The sequence below is a fragment of the Mytilus californianus genome, unplaced genomic scaffold (assembly GCF_021869535.1).
Source record: "Mytilus californianus isolate M0D057914Y unplaced genomic scaffold, xbMytCali1.0.p SCAF_13, whole genome shotgun sequence".
Taxonomy (NCBI): domain Eukaryota; kingdom Metazoa; phylum Mollusca; class Bivalvia; order Mytilida; family Mytilidae; genus Mytilus; species Mytilus californianus.
Genome location: NW_026262615.1, coordinates 17,939,790 through 17,955,240, shown reverse-complemented (window position 1 = coordinate 17,955,240; position 15,451 = coordinate 17,939,790). Strand labels below are relative to the sequence as shown.

General features: G+C 33.2%; 1 protein-coding gene across 1 annotated transcript in view; it reads right to left on the bottom strand.

The window, feature by feature from the left end:
• LOC127723303 (mitochondrial fission factor-like) overlaps window positions 1–9,298 on the bottom strand; it is a 32,961-nt gene extending 23,663 nt beyond the window's left edge. The window contains exon 1 of the mRNA XM_052229855.1: window positions 9,194–9,298. Within this exon, the coding sequence (XP_052085815.1) occupies window positions 9,194–9,208 (15 nt within the window). The 5' untranslated portion in view covers window positions 9,209–9,298. The remainder of the gene's footprint in view (window positions 1–9,193) is intronic.
• Between the last annotated feature and the right edge of the window lie 6,153 nt (window positions 9,299–15,451).

The following is a 15,451-nucleotide window of genomic DNA, read 5'->3' as shown; positions in this document are numbered from 1 at the left end:
CTCCTCATCAGGGTTCTCACTAAACATGCTAAAAGTAAGAGTCCATGAATCCTGGACTCATAATAATCTGTCTGGACTCATCATTTTCAAAACTGGTGAGTGCTAAGATGCATCAAGATTATAAAATGTTGTTTGAACTGAGCACACAAATCATCATTCAATGACAAAAGATTAAAAATAATCTAAACTTGATGTAATTTCCTTGCCCTATTTTGTCATGGGGACTGAAATAATAATGATATATATACTCGCCATGGCCAGAAATGAGGAGTCCCTGGACTCACCTTCATAAATCCTTAATTAGAACCATGCCGCATTACAGAATCTAGGGTCGTTTGGACATGTTGGAGGTCGGCTCAAACCCATTTTTCTATGATTCAGTGTGGATTCAAAATTAACTTTGTCAAATTGTGAAACTATATAATAATTAAGGATAGATATAAATCTAAAAATAAAATAAACACAGAAATGAAACTTTTGTCTGGATCTAAAGTAAACCTAGGTGAATAAAACTGTTAAAATAGGTGCAATTTTGGGTACCATCACTTTACATGATATACAGTCAAGGGTATAACTCTATAGGGTTATTAGAGAAAATATCATACATGTGTTATATAAAAGATACTTTCATGAGTTGTCTACTCTTTATTCCTTAAATTTTCTTAATCTGTAGTAACATACATGTATGTTTGTTATTTGTTAAATAAATCATCAATATTTTAATTTTTAGTGGGCACTTGGGAATTCTTGAAGTTGAAACCTTGCGCAGTAACGTTAACTTAATACATAGCCTTGATAACTAATTTTCCAATTAATTTAATACATTTTTATCAACCATGGTACATGTAAATCAACAAGACAAGGCTTTTAAGGAATAAACTTAGCTGTAATAACAAGGCTTAGTTATTATAGGCATGTAACTTATTATGTGAGACACCTGGGAATTACTTGGAAGCTTGTGCAGAACCTCATTACATGCTCTGATCATTATTTCGGGTATATGTCATGTATGTCTGAGCAAAGGCTTTGAAGTGATGTAGAGAACACCTTTTGGTTATTACAGGCATATTTTTTCTGTAATAACATAGGTGTACTATGCATGATTAGCAAACTATGAACTGTTATATCATGTATATCTTTCTATAGTATAGTTTAGTATACATAAAGACAATAATAGTATCAATAGAACTTGTATACATGTACATTTCAACAAAACAAAGGATGTTTATTGCCCCTTTGAAACATGTAACATACATATCAGATATAGACCTGCCAACTTTTGAAAATCCCCATGGGGGATTTTGTGCGTGACAAGATTTTTAACAGTCAGGGGACTTACAAAACAATGCACTTAAATGACATGAATGAGTGATTTTTAAATCACTGATTCAAGTAACATTTTGTCCACAATTGTTGGAAGTAAGAGCTGTCTTTCTTTAATTAAAGAACCTTTGTGAGCATGCTCCATACCCCACGCCCCCACATTGTCACTGGACAAACAAAATCTCACCAGATTCCTAAGTTCAAAGACTCATTACTCTAAAAAAGTCAAATGATAAAAATTTTCTTGTGGATATGCACATTTACATATTATGTCCTCATTAACTACAAACTTTCATGAAATTCTGTTGTGTGGTTTCAGAGAAGTTACGATTACAAACTGTTGCAGTAGTATATTTAGGCCAAAACTGAAGTTCAAAGGGGGATAACTCCTAGAAAAAAAATTCAATAGTAATTTCCTGTCGATATGCACATCTACAAAGTACGTCCTTATTATATACAAAGTTTCATGAAATTCTGTTGTGTGGTTTCAGAGAAGTTGTGATGAAAAACTGTTGCAGTAGTATAATTGGGCCAAAATTCTAAGTTAAAAGGGGCATATATATATAACTCCTAGAAAAAAAATTACATCGTATTTTCCTGTCGATAGGCACATCTACATAGTATGTCCTTATTATCTACAAAGTTTCATGAAATTCTGTTGTGTGGTTTCAGAGGAGTTGCGATGACAAGAACAGGTCTGGCCAAAATTCTAAGTTAAAGGGGCATAACTCCTAGAAAAAAAATTGTATTGTAATTTCCTGTCGATATGCACATCTACATAGTATGTCCATATTATCTACAAAGTTTCATGAAATTCTGTTGTGCGGTTTCAGAGAAGTTGCGATGACAAGAATAGGACTGGCCAAAATTCTAAGTTAAATATGTTAAAAGGGCATAATTCCTAGAAAAAAAATGGAATCGTAATTTCCTGTCGATAGGCACATCTACATAGTATGTCCTTATTATCTACAAAGTTTCATGAATTTCTGTTGTGCGGTTTCAGGAGTTGCGATGACAAGAACAGGACTGACTGACGGACGGACGGACAGACAGACGGACGTGTGAAAAACATTATAACCACCGCAACTTCGTTGCGTGGGGTATAATAATCACCTATTTAAGTAGTACAAATAGATCACTAGACTAAGTGATTTAATTTTATTGAAGCTTTAAATATACAATACTAATGATCCAGGGACTAATTATGTTGCTAAAATTATCAAAACCAACATCTGTCATTTGTCTGTGTTGATAGGATGACCCTTCATGTCAGGTGATGACCTTGTACTGGATCGGGGATAATGACATAATAAACTGGTTCGCTAAGCGCAGCTGGATACGCCCACAGAGGTCCAACCCTGAACAGTTGGGGCAAAAATGGACACAATATTCAAGCTTGATACAGGTCTGAATTAGGATTGTAATTAAATATTTGACATATTAAAGGTTTCTGAATAAATGTAGTCAAAGAACTTGAAATTGGTTATATGAATTGAATTTATATTCAATTAAAGATTTCTTGCTGTTGTGCAATACACTGTGCTGTTGCGCAATACTAAGTAAATCTGTTGTCAGACTATAAACAAATAAAGTTCAATTTCTTCTCAAAGTCATATTTGAAATTTATGAAAATTAATAGGGAGATTACATCAATAGCTATAAATAATGCACCAAAGTTTCATGAGAACTGATGAAAGCATTTTTGAGTTATTGTCGAAAAACTGGAAAATCCCCCCTTTTTTAATGAATAAAACCCTATAACTCACAAATGTAAAATCTAAAATTTATAAAATTCTAAAGGGAGCTTAAATCAACAGATATAAACAATTCACCAAAGTTTCATGAGAACTGCTGAAAGCATTTTTTAGTTATTGTCAGAAAACTGGAAAATCCCCCTTTTTTATGAATAAAACCCTGTAACTCGGAAACTTAAAATCTAAAATTCATAAAAATCGAAAGGGAGCTCATGTCAATAGATATAAACAATTCACCAAAATTTCTTGCAAGTTGGTGAAAGCATTCTTGGGTTATTGTCGGAAACTGGAAAATCCCCCCTTTTTTTAATGAATAAAACTCCAAAACTCAAAACGGTAAATCTGAAATTTATAAAAAAACGAAAGGGAGCTCACGTCAATAGATATTAACAATTTAAATAAAGTTTCATGCATATTGGTAAAAGTGTTTTTAAGTTCATGTCTGACATGTTGACGACGGACGGACGGACAGACGGACGGTCAACGGTATACCATAATAGGTCCTGTAAACGGGCGTATAAAAATCACTTGTTTAAGTATCATACCTCCATTTTCTTCCAAAAAATCACTTCTTCAAGTATTATCATTTTAAATACTCCCACTAATTTCAACACCCACGAAACAGTGAAATTTTTATTGCAAACAGTAAAATTTTATTGCATAATCTGCAAGATCATCTATGAAAACTTGAACTTTACAGGAAAATTACTCCCACAGCTGTGAAAAATCTGTTAAGAAAGTATCAGTTCATTATGTAAAGACTTCATTATAGCATTTTTTCAAAAAATGTGTATTAACATGATTAATGTTCATATCATTAATTAAAGTTTATGTAAGTGTTTATTTCCTTGCAGCTGCCATTTGTTACTTTATCTCTTAATCTTGACTTATTTACTGATGTCTGCAAATTGTTTAAAGCAATGTTTTGATAGTCTACTTTATCTGATAAATCAGGCGTGTCAACCTTGAGGTCACTCCTCCCCAACATCGTCTATAGTTATCAGAAAGTTTGTTTTAAGTAGCAGTTGAAATTTTGTAAAGGAAATAGTCTAGATATACAAATTTATTTTTGTAATAATTCTATTCTGTATTTATTGACCCGCCATCCACCCTAACACCTCCAAGATTGTGGTTTGTGCTTTGGCAACATGCTATGAGGGCAATGTAATAATGGATGTTACCCATTCTTTACTTGTCACAAAATTATTACCTGAGTTCTCAGGCAGCCCTGAATAAAACGGGTAACTAGGCAGCCCTCTCGTCGGGTGAATGAATCATTTGTTTGTCCATTTGACAGTTCTTTTGGATACATGTTTTAGTGTGCAAATGTTTTTTTTCACTAGAGGTTATCCGTCTCAGGTTGCAAAGTGAGCCCATACCCTCTAAGCATGGGCTGGGCCAGCGCTCAACATGTGGGTATATAATTTTAGAGTAGGTATAAAATATACTTGAGTTACCCATGTTTGACATGGGATGGGCCAGCGCTCAACATGTCACGCGTAGAGAGGTATAATATTTCGAAGTAACATGTGTTCCTCGAATTATGCTTCGAGCTCTTGTCAATACTCTCTATTAAAGGTTCTCTTTGCTATTAAGTTCACATTGTTTGAGGTTTCATATAATACTCTATGAGTTATGTTTCTGTTAGATGTATACTCAAGCGGCTCATAACTTTCTCCTTATGGTCTAAGTTATTTGAAGTCACAGTAATACATCTACACTCTATCCTCTATTGCAGTTGAAGAGATAGATGCTCGAATAATGTGAATTTAATTTCTTTATCAGTCAGGGGTACTACTTAAACAAGTGATTTCAGAATCACTCCCTCGAGTGAGGCTGTGAAATATTAAAAATTTTCACACAGACTTTTTAAAATCACTGAAACAAGTAATTTTAGAAGTTAAAATGTAATCACTTTAATAAGTGTTTATAACATTTTCTTGATATTTTTCCCACAAGCTTGATTTTTTTATTGGTAAAAAGACAACAATTCCATTGAAAAAACAACTATGTATATGCAGAAATTGTCTTTTGCTTGATAAGCCTGACACTTTTACAGTTTTTTTAAAATATGCAAAAACTGGAATAGTTTGTAGATCAGGTCATAACCTTGAAGTAGATCATTCTAACTCTTGAAAAAACACCAATCAGGTTACCTAATATTGTTGATCTTTGTCTGAAAGTACATGTAGTAAGAGTAGTTAATGAATTTTTGATTACAGAAAAATTCCCAAGGGTACTTTTAAAAGCTTTAGCGCACTAACTTACTGCCCAAGCCCACTGGTGAAATTAATATACAAAGACAAGAGGCTCTCAAGAGCCTGAATCGCTGACCTGTATTTCAGAGGAGAAGATTTTTAAATGTTGGCAAACTTGATGAACAAATTGTGTAAAATTGTCTTTAAAGGGCAATAACTCCTTAAGGATAGATCTTGACCAATTAAACAATTTTACCCCATGTCACATTTTCTCTAAAAGATTTAGTTTTTGGGATATAAGCCAAAAACTGCATTTGACCCTTATGTTCTATTTTTAGCCATGGCGGCCATGTTTGTCGATGGATACAAACTTGGGATACAATTTATAAACAAGATACCCTAAGGAACATTTAGTTGAAGTTTGAAGGTAATTGGCCCATTAGTTTCAGAGGAGAAGATTTTTAAATGTTAGCAAACTTGATGAACAAATTGTGTAAAATTGTCTTTAAAGGGCAATAACTCCTTAAGGGGTCAATTGACAATTATGGTCATATTAACTTTTTTGTAGATCTTACTTTGCTGAACATTATTGCTGCTTACAGTTTATATATATCTATAATAATATTCAAAATAATAACAAAAAACTGCAAAATTTTGTTAAAACTACCTATTCAGTGGCAGCAACCCAACAATGGGTTGTTCGATTCTTCTGAAAATTTCAGAGCTGATAGATCTTGACCAATTGAACAATTTTACCCCAGGTCACATTTGCTCTTAAAGCTTTAGTTTTTGAGATATAAGCCAAAAACTGCATTTGACCCCTATGTTCTATTTTTAGCCATGGCGGCCATGTTTGTCGATGGATCAAAACTTCGGATACAATTTATAAACTACAAATGTAGATACCCTAAGGAACATTTAGTTAAAGTTTGAAGGTATTTGGCCCAGTAGTTTCAGAGGAGAAGATTTTTGAAATAGTTTACGACGACAGACGAAGGACGCCAAGTGATGGCATAAGCTCACATGGGGCCCTTCGGGATAATTGATTTATGTAGGAAAATTATAGAAAAGATTGTGAAAATATGGAAAATCAATGAAATTAGCATTTGAAGATCAAAGAAAACACTAAAATCACTTAAATAGGTGATAACTGAATTTATCAAATCACTGAAATAAGTGATGATGAAATCACTTGTTTAAGTAGCACCCCTGACTGTTTATTGAGATATGTATTTTATTTATTTTTTTAAATACATATCAGTTATAAGCATGTTGCCCGTAACACCAATTTTTATATTTGTATTTTATTTATTGTGTTTTTAATTTGTTATGTAAATACATGTATATTAAATATTTTTCATTTTTGATTTATTTTGATTTTTTCCATTGAATTATTATTATTATTATCTTAATCTAAATTAGTTCATCAGTCGTTCTGGGTCTGTTTCCATAACAAGTTTGATTAATAGCATGGAGATGCTTCTAACATGCTTGTTTCTGTGTGCACTGTTTTTTACTCTAAAATAGTCTAATATCTTTTCTTTTTTCTTTTGGTATACTGATGATGAGCTAATAAAAGAGGGATGAAAGATACCAGAGGGACAGTCAATCCTAATAAGTCTTGATTTCTTTTATTTGCATGATTCTTGTATTTATTAATTGTCAAAATAACTTAATGGAGAAAAATGGCCTAAAAAAATAAAAGATACAAAGAGAAGACCCCCGTCTTTTTTCCCCCTCCAAAGACCTTCTTCTTTTGCACCACGACTCAAAAGAGTAATGTCGTAAAGTTAAAAGGATGAAAACAGATCTTGAGTTAGCTATATACATGTATATATATAGTCTATCAGTATTTATGAGAAAATAGATAAAATTTGAGTTATCTTTCTTTGTGCTCAGAGGTGCTCCTATCGGCGGAGACTTATACACAGTAGAAGTGAATACAATATGAGGTCTATTTTAAGTCAGAACTGGACAGAAATATGTCTGATTTTAAAAATTTAACGGATTTCAAGATAAACGATGTTTTCTAATGAATTCATTATAGTTTTCGTCTTTCAGTTAATTACGATTATATCATGAAACTACGGTTAACGTTGCAAATTGTGATCGTATGATAAATTGATTAAAATTGAACTGCCGACTGACCAATTCTATTTACAAATTAATTAATTTTGAGGATTGTTATGACCAATCAGATAGACAGATTACCTGTAATAACAAATTATGACACCTGTTATGATTGTTGATTAGCTTGGGGTCGTAAACTTTTCATGAATAAGTCGCCAGGTAAAATTATAGATTTATAGAAATTGATCATAAAAACTTCAGAATCGGTAACCAATAATTTTTTCAGACAGATTTTGTGAAAATCAGGATTTTGACTTGTTTTACGATTCAGATATCGGGATTCTGTTGAGGCATGAAAATCTGGATGATACTGCCAAATTTGGGATAATTGGCAGGTCTGACATATCTGTGTTAGCGGTAAAGGTCGCCACACTCGCCATGGGCGAATGATTTTATTATGTGGCTAATAAAAATTCAGTTGCAATCGCCACTTTGGCGAACGAAAATTTATATGAACGGAAAAAAATCTTTGTCAAATTTCAAGCCAGTAGGGTTGATTCGAACAAACATTTAGCTGATGTTAACAAAAGTAATTTGCAAAAACAAACACAAAAACGGGTCTTTTTAGTCATATCCGGAAAAAAAAAACTTCCACACTTAACGGTTCCGGACGGGAAAATCCGTTTCAGATATCGGGTTTTCTTTTACTTTTTAATGTTTTTAACATGGCCGACAAACCACACCTTGTAAAGGTCCTTGGCAAGAACGAAACAAGAAAACGAAAACTTCAAGGGACATTGTCATCGTTCTTTAAAAATCTGACAGACTCAACAAAGAAAAGTAAAACGGACATCTGACCTGGAGAAAAAAAACAACATTTTATATACACTTCCAGTTACAAAAATGTAACCTCAGAATGCAGGATTTCACATCTAATTTTCCAAAATTTTCAATGGGAGGTATGCCCCCAAACCCCCCTAGCAGGTTCGGATCACTTCGTGATCCTCACCGGTGACACACAAGTTGTGGCTAATCACATGAAAATGTGGCTAAGCAAAAAAATAGAACTTTATTAGCCACTTTGGCTATTGACATTTTTTTACTACTGCTAACACAGCATCATGAGCATATGCTATCACAGTTTTTGGATTTTTTAGTTCACAAAAACAAATGTATGCTATTTTTCTCTAATAACCCTATAGAGTTATAATGGTTATACCCTTGACTGATAAAGGAGCGTAATCAACTTTAAATATGGGCCGGATCAACTTGTCTAGGTACAACTGTAGACGGAACGACTTGGACCAGATAACATGAAACCTAACAGAGTACATATGTATTTGTATATTCATGTAGACATAAGGAATAATAGCAGTACAGAGTTTTCAACTTCGACATGGCAGAAAAATTAAAAGAGATTTTGTTTGCAACGACCAAAGTTCCCAGGTTACCAGTTGTCAGAATAAAGTTTAATTACACATTATATCTACTTGTGCATGTACAATTGTACAAAAGAAATGTCATAGGTCATATGTGTCAACATCAGGATTGACAGGAAATGATTTCGTCAGGCAGCACCTGATTGTTTATCATGTTTATAGTATGAATAAAACAGTAGTTTACAATATTGTATACTTAGCTAGTACCATAATGATAAAGTTAACTTGGTGACCAAGATTCTCCAATTACATTGTCTTCCCCTAGCCTTCATTCCATTAACATGGTAAACTAGTATAAGTAAAGGAGGGTCTCCGGGATTCCAAAAATGAAACAAAAACGTATTTGATAATGAAAGGAATAAATAATATACAAATATATTTTTCTTTTACGAACACATTTCTGTTTTACCTCCATGTCTGTCATTGTGTTAATAATCTGTATAAATCTGTTTAAAATAATGATATTATTCTTATTTTCGATTTCTTGATCGTCGTCCTTCCATTTTGATTATAATTTAAGAAACAACACCGGAAAACTAAATTACGGACTTTTAAAACTTCACCAGGCGGGAACTTTCAAAGTACAGGTGAAAAACATGTGGAAGTTAAACAAATATGCACGATTTGTACAGTCGGATTCATCTCACATAGTTGCCAAGGACGAGAAAGCTGAATGGGAGGTATGCTTTTCGTTACCTAAGTTTGCTGATTAACATGGAAACTATAAAGGGTATAGAATATTGATCAATACTTGTTCCAACAGGAACAGATATTATGCCATTGTTTATAACAAAGTTTCCAGGGAAACTTCTGTTAGGCGGAACAAATATATACGTTGACACTGATACTACCTGGGTAATACATATATAGAGATACTTACTTAAACGGTTGATTTGCAGGGTTCCTCTTCACCAAACTAGCTGGAAATTTATTTTTTATAGCGAACTTATTTTCATTACAGTAGTCTCAGATGGAGGAGAGGCCACGGGGGGTTTCAGCATTGGATTTTGGGTACAGTTGTGCAGCTGGGATTTAAAAAACACCCCCCATTCATATATTGAATAATTGTGAAATCCCTACCTATACATATATTTCACAGCGAAATCATAACCCATTCATATATTTTATCAGCTCAAATAGTACCTAAATATATCACAATTGGTCAGTTACTACCTATTGATATATTTCCTCGGTAAAATTGCACCCCCATTGATATATCTGACGTATCAAAAAAGGGACCCATTCCAGCGGCACATATGTATATACCTTCATATAGGAAGAGACCCCCCCCCCCCCGTGGGAGAGGCAAACCCATATAAATCGAACTTGAAACAAACTGACAAACGCATGGCAATAAACGAAACACGACCAAAAGACAGTATACAAAACACATCACAGAAAACTGAAAACCGAGCAGCATGCACTAAAACCCACGGGGGGGGGGGGGGGGGGGGGGGTCTGAGTCTCAACATTGGATTTTGGGTACAGTTGAGCAGCTGGGATTTAAAAAAACACCCCCATTCATATATTGAATAATTGTGAAATCCCTACCTATACATATATTTCACAGCGAAATCATAACCCATTCATATATTTATCAGCTCAAATAGTACCTAAATATATCACAATTGGTCAATTACTATCTATTGATATATTTCCTCGGTAAAATTGCACCCCATTGATATATCTGATGTATCAAAAAAGGGACCCATTCCAGCGGCACATATGTATATACCTTCATATAGGAAGAGACCCCCCCCCGTGTAAAACCGGGGTGATATCGGATGCTCTGGAATGGTAAGCATATCCTGCTCCACATGTGGCAATATGTGCCGCCCGACCTCAGTTTGCAACAAGTGGCCAGTAAAGGCACTTCATCAGTAATGTTAGGTTTCGATACATCCTTTAAGACCTTATAATGCCCTCTAGATGTCCTTCTTTGTGTTTTTTTTTGTTTGTATTTGTTGATGGGTTGTTGTCATTGGCATATATATATCTCACATCGTCTGAATAGCAGCATGGTCTGGGGTCAATTAAAGGACCTGATCGTATAATTGTATAGCTAAGTACTGTATACAAAAGCTTCATAAAATATTGAAAAAAAACTTGACCGGAGACAAAAAAAGAATTAACATTGAATACTCCAAATTATAATAAAACATGGAGACACTATAGTGATCTTGGACCAATCATAGATGATCCATACTGGGATACAAACAAAAAAAGATATATTTGACTTCTTTCATGTGAACATGAGGCTATAAGCAACTCTGTGATCACGTGACTGTGGCTTTGACTTGTTTTATTACTTAATTACAACAAGAAAACTACTGCTATAGTTAACTTTATACTATTAATAGCATCTGAGACTACTGTGTTATAGTAGACTCAGATAGCATTGACAAGAAATCTGAAAGTTTCTTTACTTATGTATTTATGAGGGTAAGGATAAGGTCTTTAATTTCTATATTCTTTAAATTTTTAAGGCATTTTTCTAAATCTTTAATTATGTAATGCTTATTCTTGAATTTCTCAAGAAAATTATTTTACAAATACAATTTCTGTAATAAGATCATTTCTGTAATCAGTATTTTATTATCTAATTATTTTATTTTCCACAATTATTCTTTATACTTTGGCACCTTTTCGCTATCATATTCTTTATTTTTTCTTTTGCTTATTTTGCTCTATTCATTTTTCTATTTGGCCATAATTCTCTATTCTGTAAACCACATCCAGCCGCTCGTTTATAATCACTATATGATTGATTTAATAAAGTATTTGTGTTCGTAGATAGCATGTACGGAATATGTTCATTTCAACTGTTAGCATAGTTATTTCCTAAAAGTGGTTACATTTTTAGTTGCAGAATATTCATTTCCAGGTCATAATATTCATTTTCCACCACCCAAACCTCTCAGAAAATATTCTTACCTTGAATTCTTGCAATCTGAACATGTTTTTATATTTGTTTGAAAAAATTAAATAAAATGAATTTTAACACAGTGAACACTGTTCTTACTATTATAATACTAGTAATTAAAGTAAATACTAACCGCGTAATAGAGAAGGCACTGTATTGAATGTGTTCATCGCAAAACTGTTTAATATTGAAACAACTGCAATTGATGTAGTGATTGTGGCAAAATTGTTATATCTCCAAAAATAGAATTTTTCGGCAAGTATTGACACAGATGATGTTAGGTTTATTTGTCAACAATGCAAGATATCAATATAAAAAATGTGGCATGAACATTCTGGCAAACAAGAAATTGTAGTATTTTCATTAAATTTTGAAATTAAAGTTTTTGCAATTCTGTACAAATGACCGTCAAATTCATAATTAAAGATTAAACAACAGCTCAGCATGTCCTGTGTATATATATATATATATATTTTGTTTGGGCTTGTATTATATTTGCCTTCGGGTTTATATGATCCGTTCATCATATTTTGACTCTTCAAAATTCAAGAGTCAATCCCAAATTGAGGTAAATTATATGGCCTTCCAAATACCGTTTCGATTCCTAACATCACTGAAGAGACATTTATTGTCGAAATCCGGATATGGTGTACACATTTTTGCACCTTATATCTGCGGTATACCATCTTTTCCGCATGTTTATTGTTTTCTGTTTGGTATATTATTAATAAATTAAGATCCATTTTTACATCTGGTGATCTTTTTATTTGGCAATCGCCATGGCAGTCAGCAGGGTTTAAGAACATCCGTTGTTCGGCCTGCTAGTCAAATGCGTTTTGTTAAAATATACTTTTTCACTTTTTTGGTCTTTTGGAAAATGTTGTTTGTGCTGTATTTAGACCACTCTACCAAGAAATTTGTTTTGCATGCACACGTATAAAAATTGCGGTTTTTATCCAACGCAATCATAGGTTTGAACGTTGTTTTCAATTTAGACTTGTTTATATTTTTTTGTTTGGGCTTGTATTATATTTGCCTTCGGGTTTATATGATCCGTTCATCCTATTTTGACTCTTCAAAATTCAAGAGTCAATCCCAAATTGAGGTAAATTATATGGCCTTCCAATTACCGTTTCGATTCCTAACATCACTGAAGAGACATTTATTGTCGAAATCCGGATATGGTGTACAAATGTTTTAAAAAGTTCTACATGGATTTCGTTTTGGGTTTACATGACGTCACAACTGGAGCACAACCATGCATATTGCTGTATTTTCTATTATGTGCATGTTCTAAATATGTTGCCTCATTGCAAGTTCAGTTAATTGAATGTTTGTTATTTTAAAACAAATGGTTAATGAAAGTCATCTTTTCTATTTTAATATATATACATAAATATAATATGTGTTTTAAGCCGTGTATCACCTTCACTGGTGATCCAATGGATGGATCTGTCATAGAGTTGTCACTTGTTTAGACTTATATATATATATGTATAAAATTGAGAATGGAAACGGGGAATCATTGTCAAAGAGACAACAACTCGACCAAAGAGCAGAAAACAGCCCAAGGCCACCAATGGGTCTTCAACACAGCAAGAAAATCCCGCCCCGGAGGCGGGCTTTAGCTGGCCCCTAAACAAAAATGTATACTGGTTTATCAGAGACAATGGATGTCACACTAAACTCCGAAACAATGTATAAATGAACCAAAATTTAGAAAAACCTTACAAGACTAACAAAGGCCAGAGGTTCCTTACTTGGGACAGGCTCAAAAATGCGGCTGGGTTAAACATGTTTTGTGAGATCCCACATTCCTGTATACCTCTAGCCAATGCAGAATAAACAAACACACAGCAATACCCACAGTAAAATTCAGTTTAAAAGAAGTCCGAGTCTGATGTTAGAATAGGTAACAGAAGTAACTAAGCAAAATAACATTGATCAACAGAAATGAACAAATGACTACTAGTAGTTACTGACATGCCAGCTCCAGACCTCATATAAACTGATTGAAAGATTATGTCATCATCATATGAAAATCAAGCACAATCCTTCCCGTTATGGGTTTAGTATCATACAATCATAAAATATACGAGAAGAACATAACATACAGACCTTGAATCTTTTGCTATAATGACACATTTATAGATTCTGTTAATTCGACATTACCCTATCTATAAGGGTTCTTTCTAGGGCCTCTGGTAGAAGCCACTAAAATAAGCGTTAGCAAACAGTTCATTATCGATTTTTTTTTCATTTTCAAGAAAAAAAGGAAGTTTGTGCTTACATGGCGATACAATGTTTTTTTATGAATTAATGAACGGGAAAACAGAGTTATTTTTGATTAATTGACGATGGTTTAATGCCGCACTGGTTGATTGCCAGCAGTTTAACACCAAGGTGACTTTGTTTAACTACGGTTTAACGCAACACCTGTAGTTATGATTAGTTATGATAGAATGATAACTTTTGTACAAGGATAGATTTTATATATTAGTATCATTAAACTTCAAATAAGATAAGACATAACACTTCTTAAACCGGTTTTTAATGGGGTTCGTGTTCTTCAGTCTTTAGTTTTCCATGTTGTGTTTTGTGTAAAAAGTAAAACAACAAAAATACCGAACTCCAAGGAAAATTCAGTGTACTGTTGTTTGTTTCTTTTCGGTCGTTTTTTTCCATGGCATTGTCAGTTTGCTGTCAACTTATGAGTTTGAATATCCTTTTGATTGCTTTCGCTTGTCTTTTACAAAATAAGATAAGATATTTTTTATTCAAATTTAATGGCCGCCATGAAAAGCAAGGTAATTTATTACAGATTGTTTTTCTAATTTAGAGACACACAATAATTTTGACAATAATACATACATAAGAATATAATTTTATAATCATAGATACGAATAGAAGCAAGAGTGCGAAGAGCTTTTTCATGATAAACCTTTCCAGTGAAACTCAAAACGTACAATTATGTATGCCAGAAAGAAAAATAAAAATACATAATTATATGTGAAACATATGAGCTATGAAAAAAATTAATAGATAGAGGTCATAGTTTCAGATATTTAACACCAAGTAGATAGGCTATACGTTATAGCTCGGAATAAAGGAAACCAAAACTAACTTTGAAAACATTCAAACCCTTAGTCTAGATGACCGTAAGATGAATACATTATATGTATATGTGATGGAATAAGTTGTTTGGTTGTCGTCTAGTTTTCGTTTACCCCACACATCCTTTGATTCATATTTTAATGTTTACATTTTAGTATTTTGATAATACCACGTTTCCACTAGAACTGACACTGGCAGACAGAGGTCATCTTCTTGTAAGTCATGGTTCAACTATTATGGTAAGTTTACTTGTAAGAGGTTAGAAGAGAAGGGAGTTTAATGCTGCTTTTTGAAATGTTTCAGATATATGTTTAAGCAAAATTAATCTATATGTAATATGTGTCAAATATTTTAGGAAATCTGTAGACCTTTAATAGTAAAAAAAGTGTGTTAACAGGCAGGTGCTCTCTGGTTTTGGTCGACGAATACTCAGCTATAGCTAGCTAAGCATGCCAGGCAATTAAAATCTAAAGTAAAAGAGCTTTTAACGTATTCATGGTATTCCAATAAGAAAAAAAGAACTGAAATGGACATACGTATATGAAATTCTAGATGGTCAAACTTTGAAGCACTATGACCTTTAAAAAAGAACAAAATCCTAGTAAATGAAGGTGTTACATTGTATATATA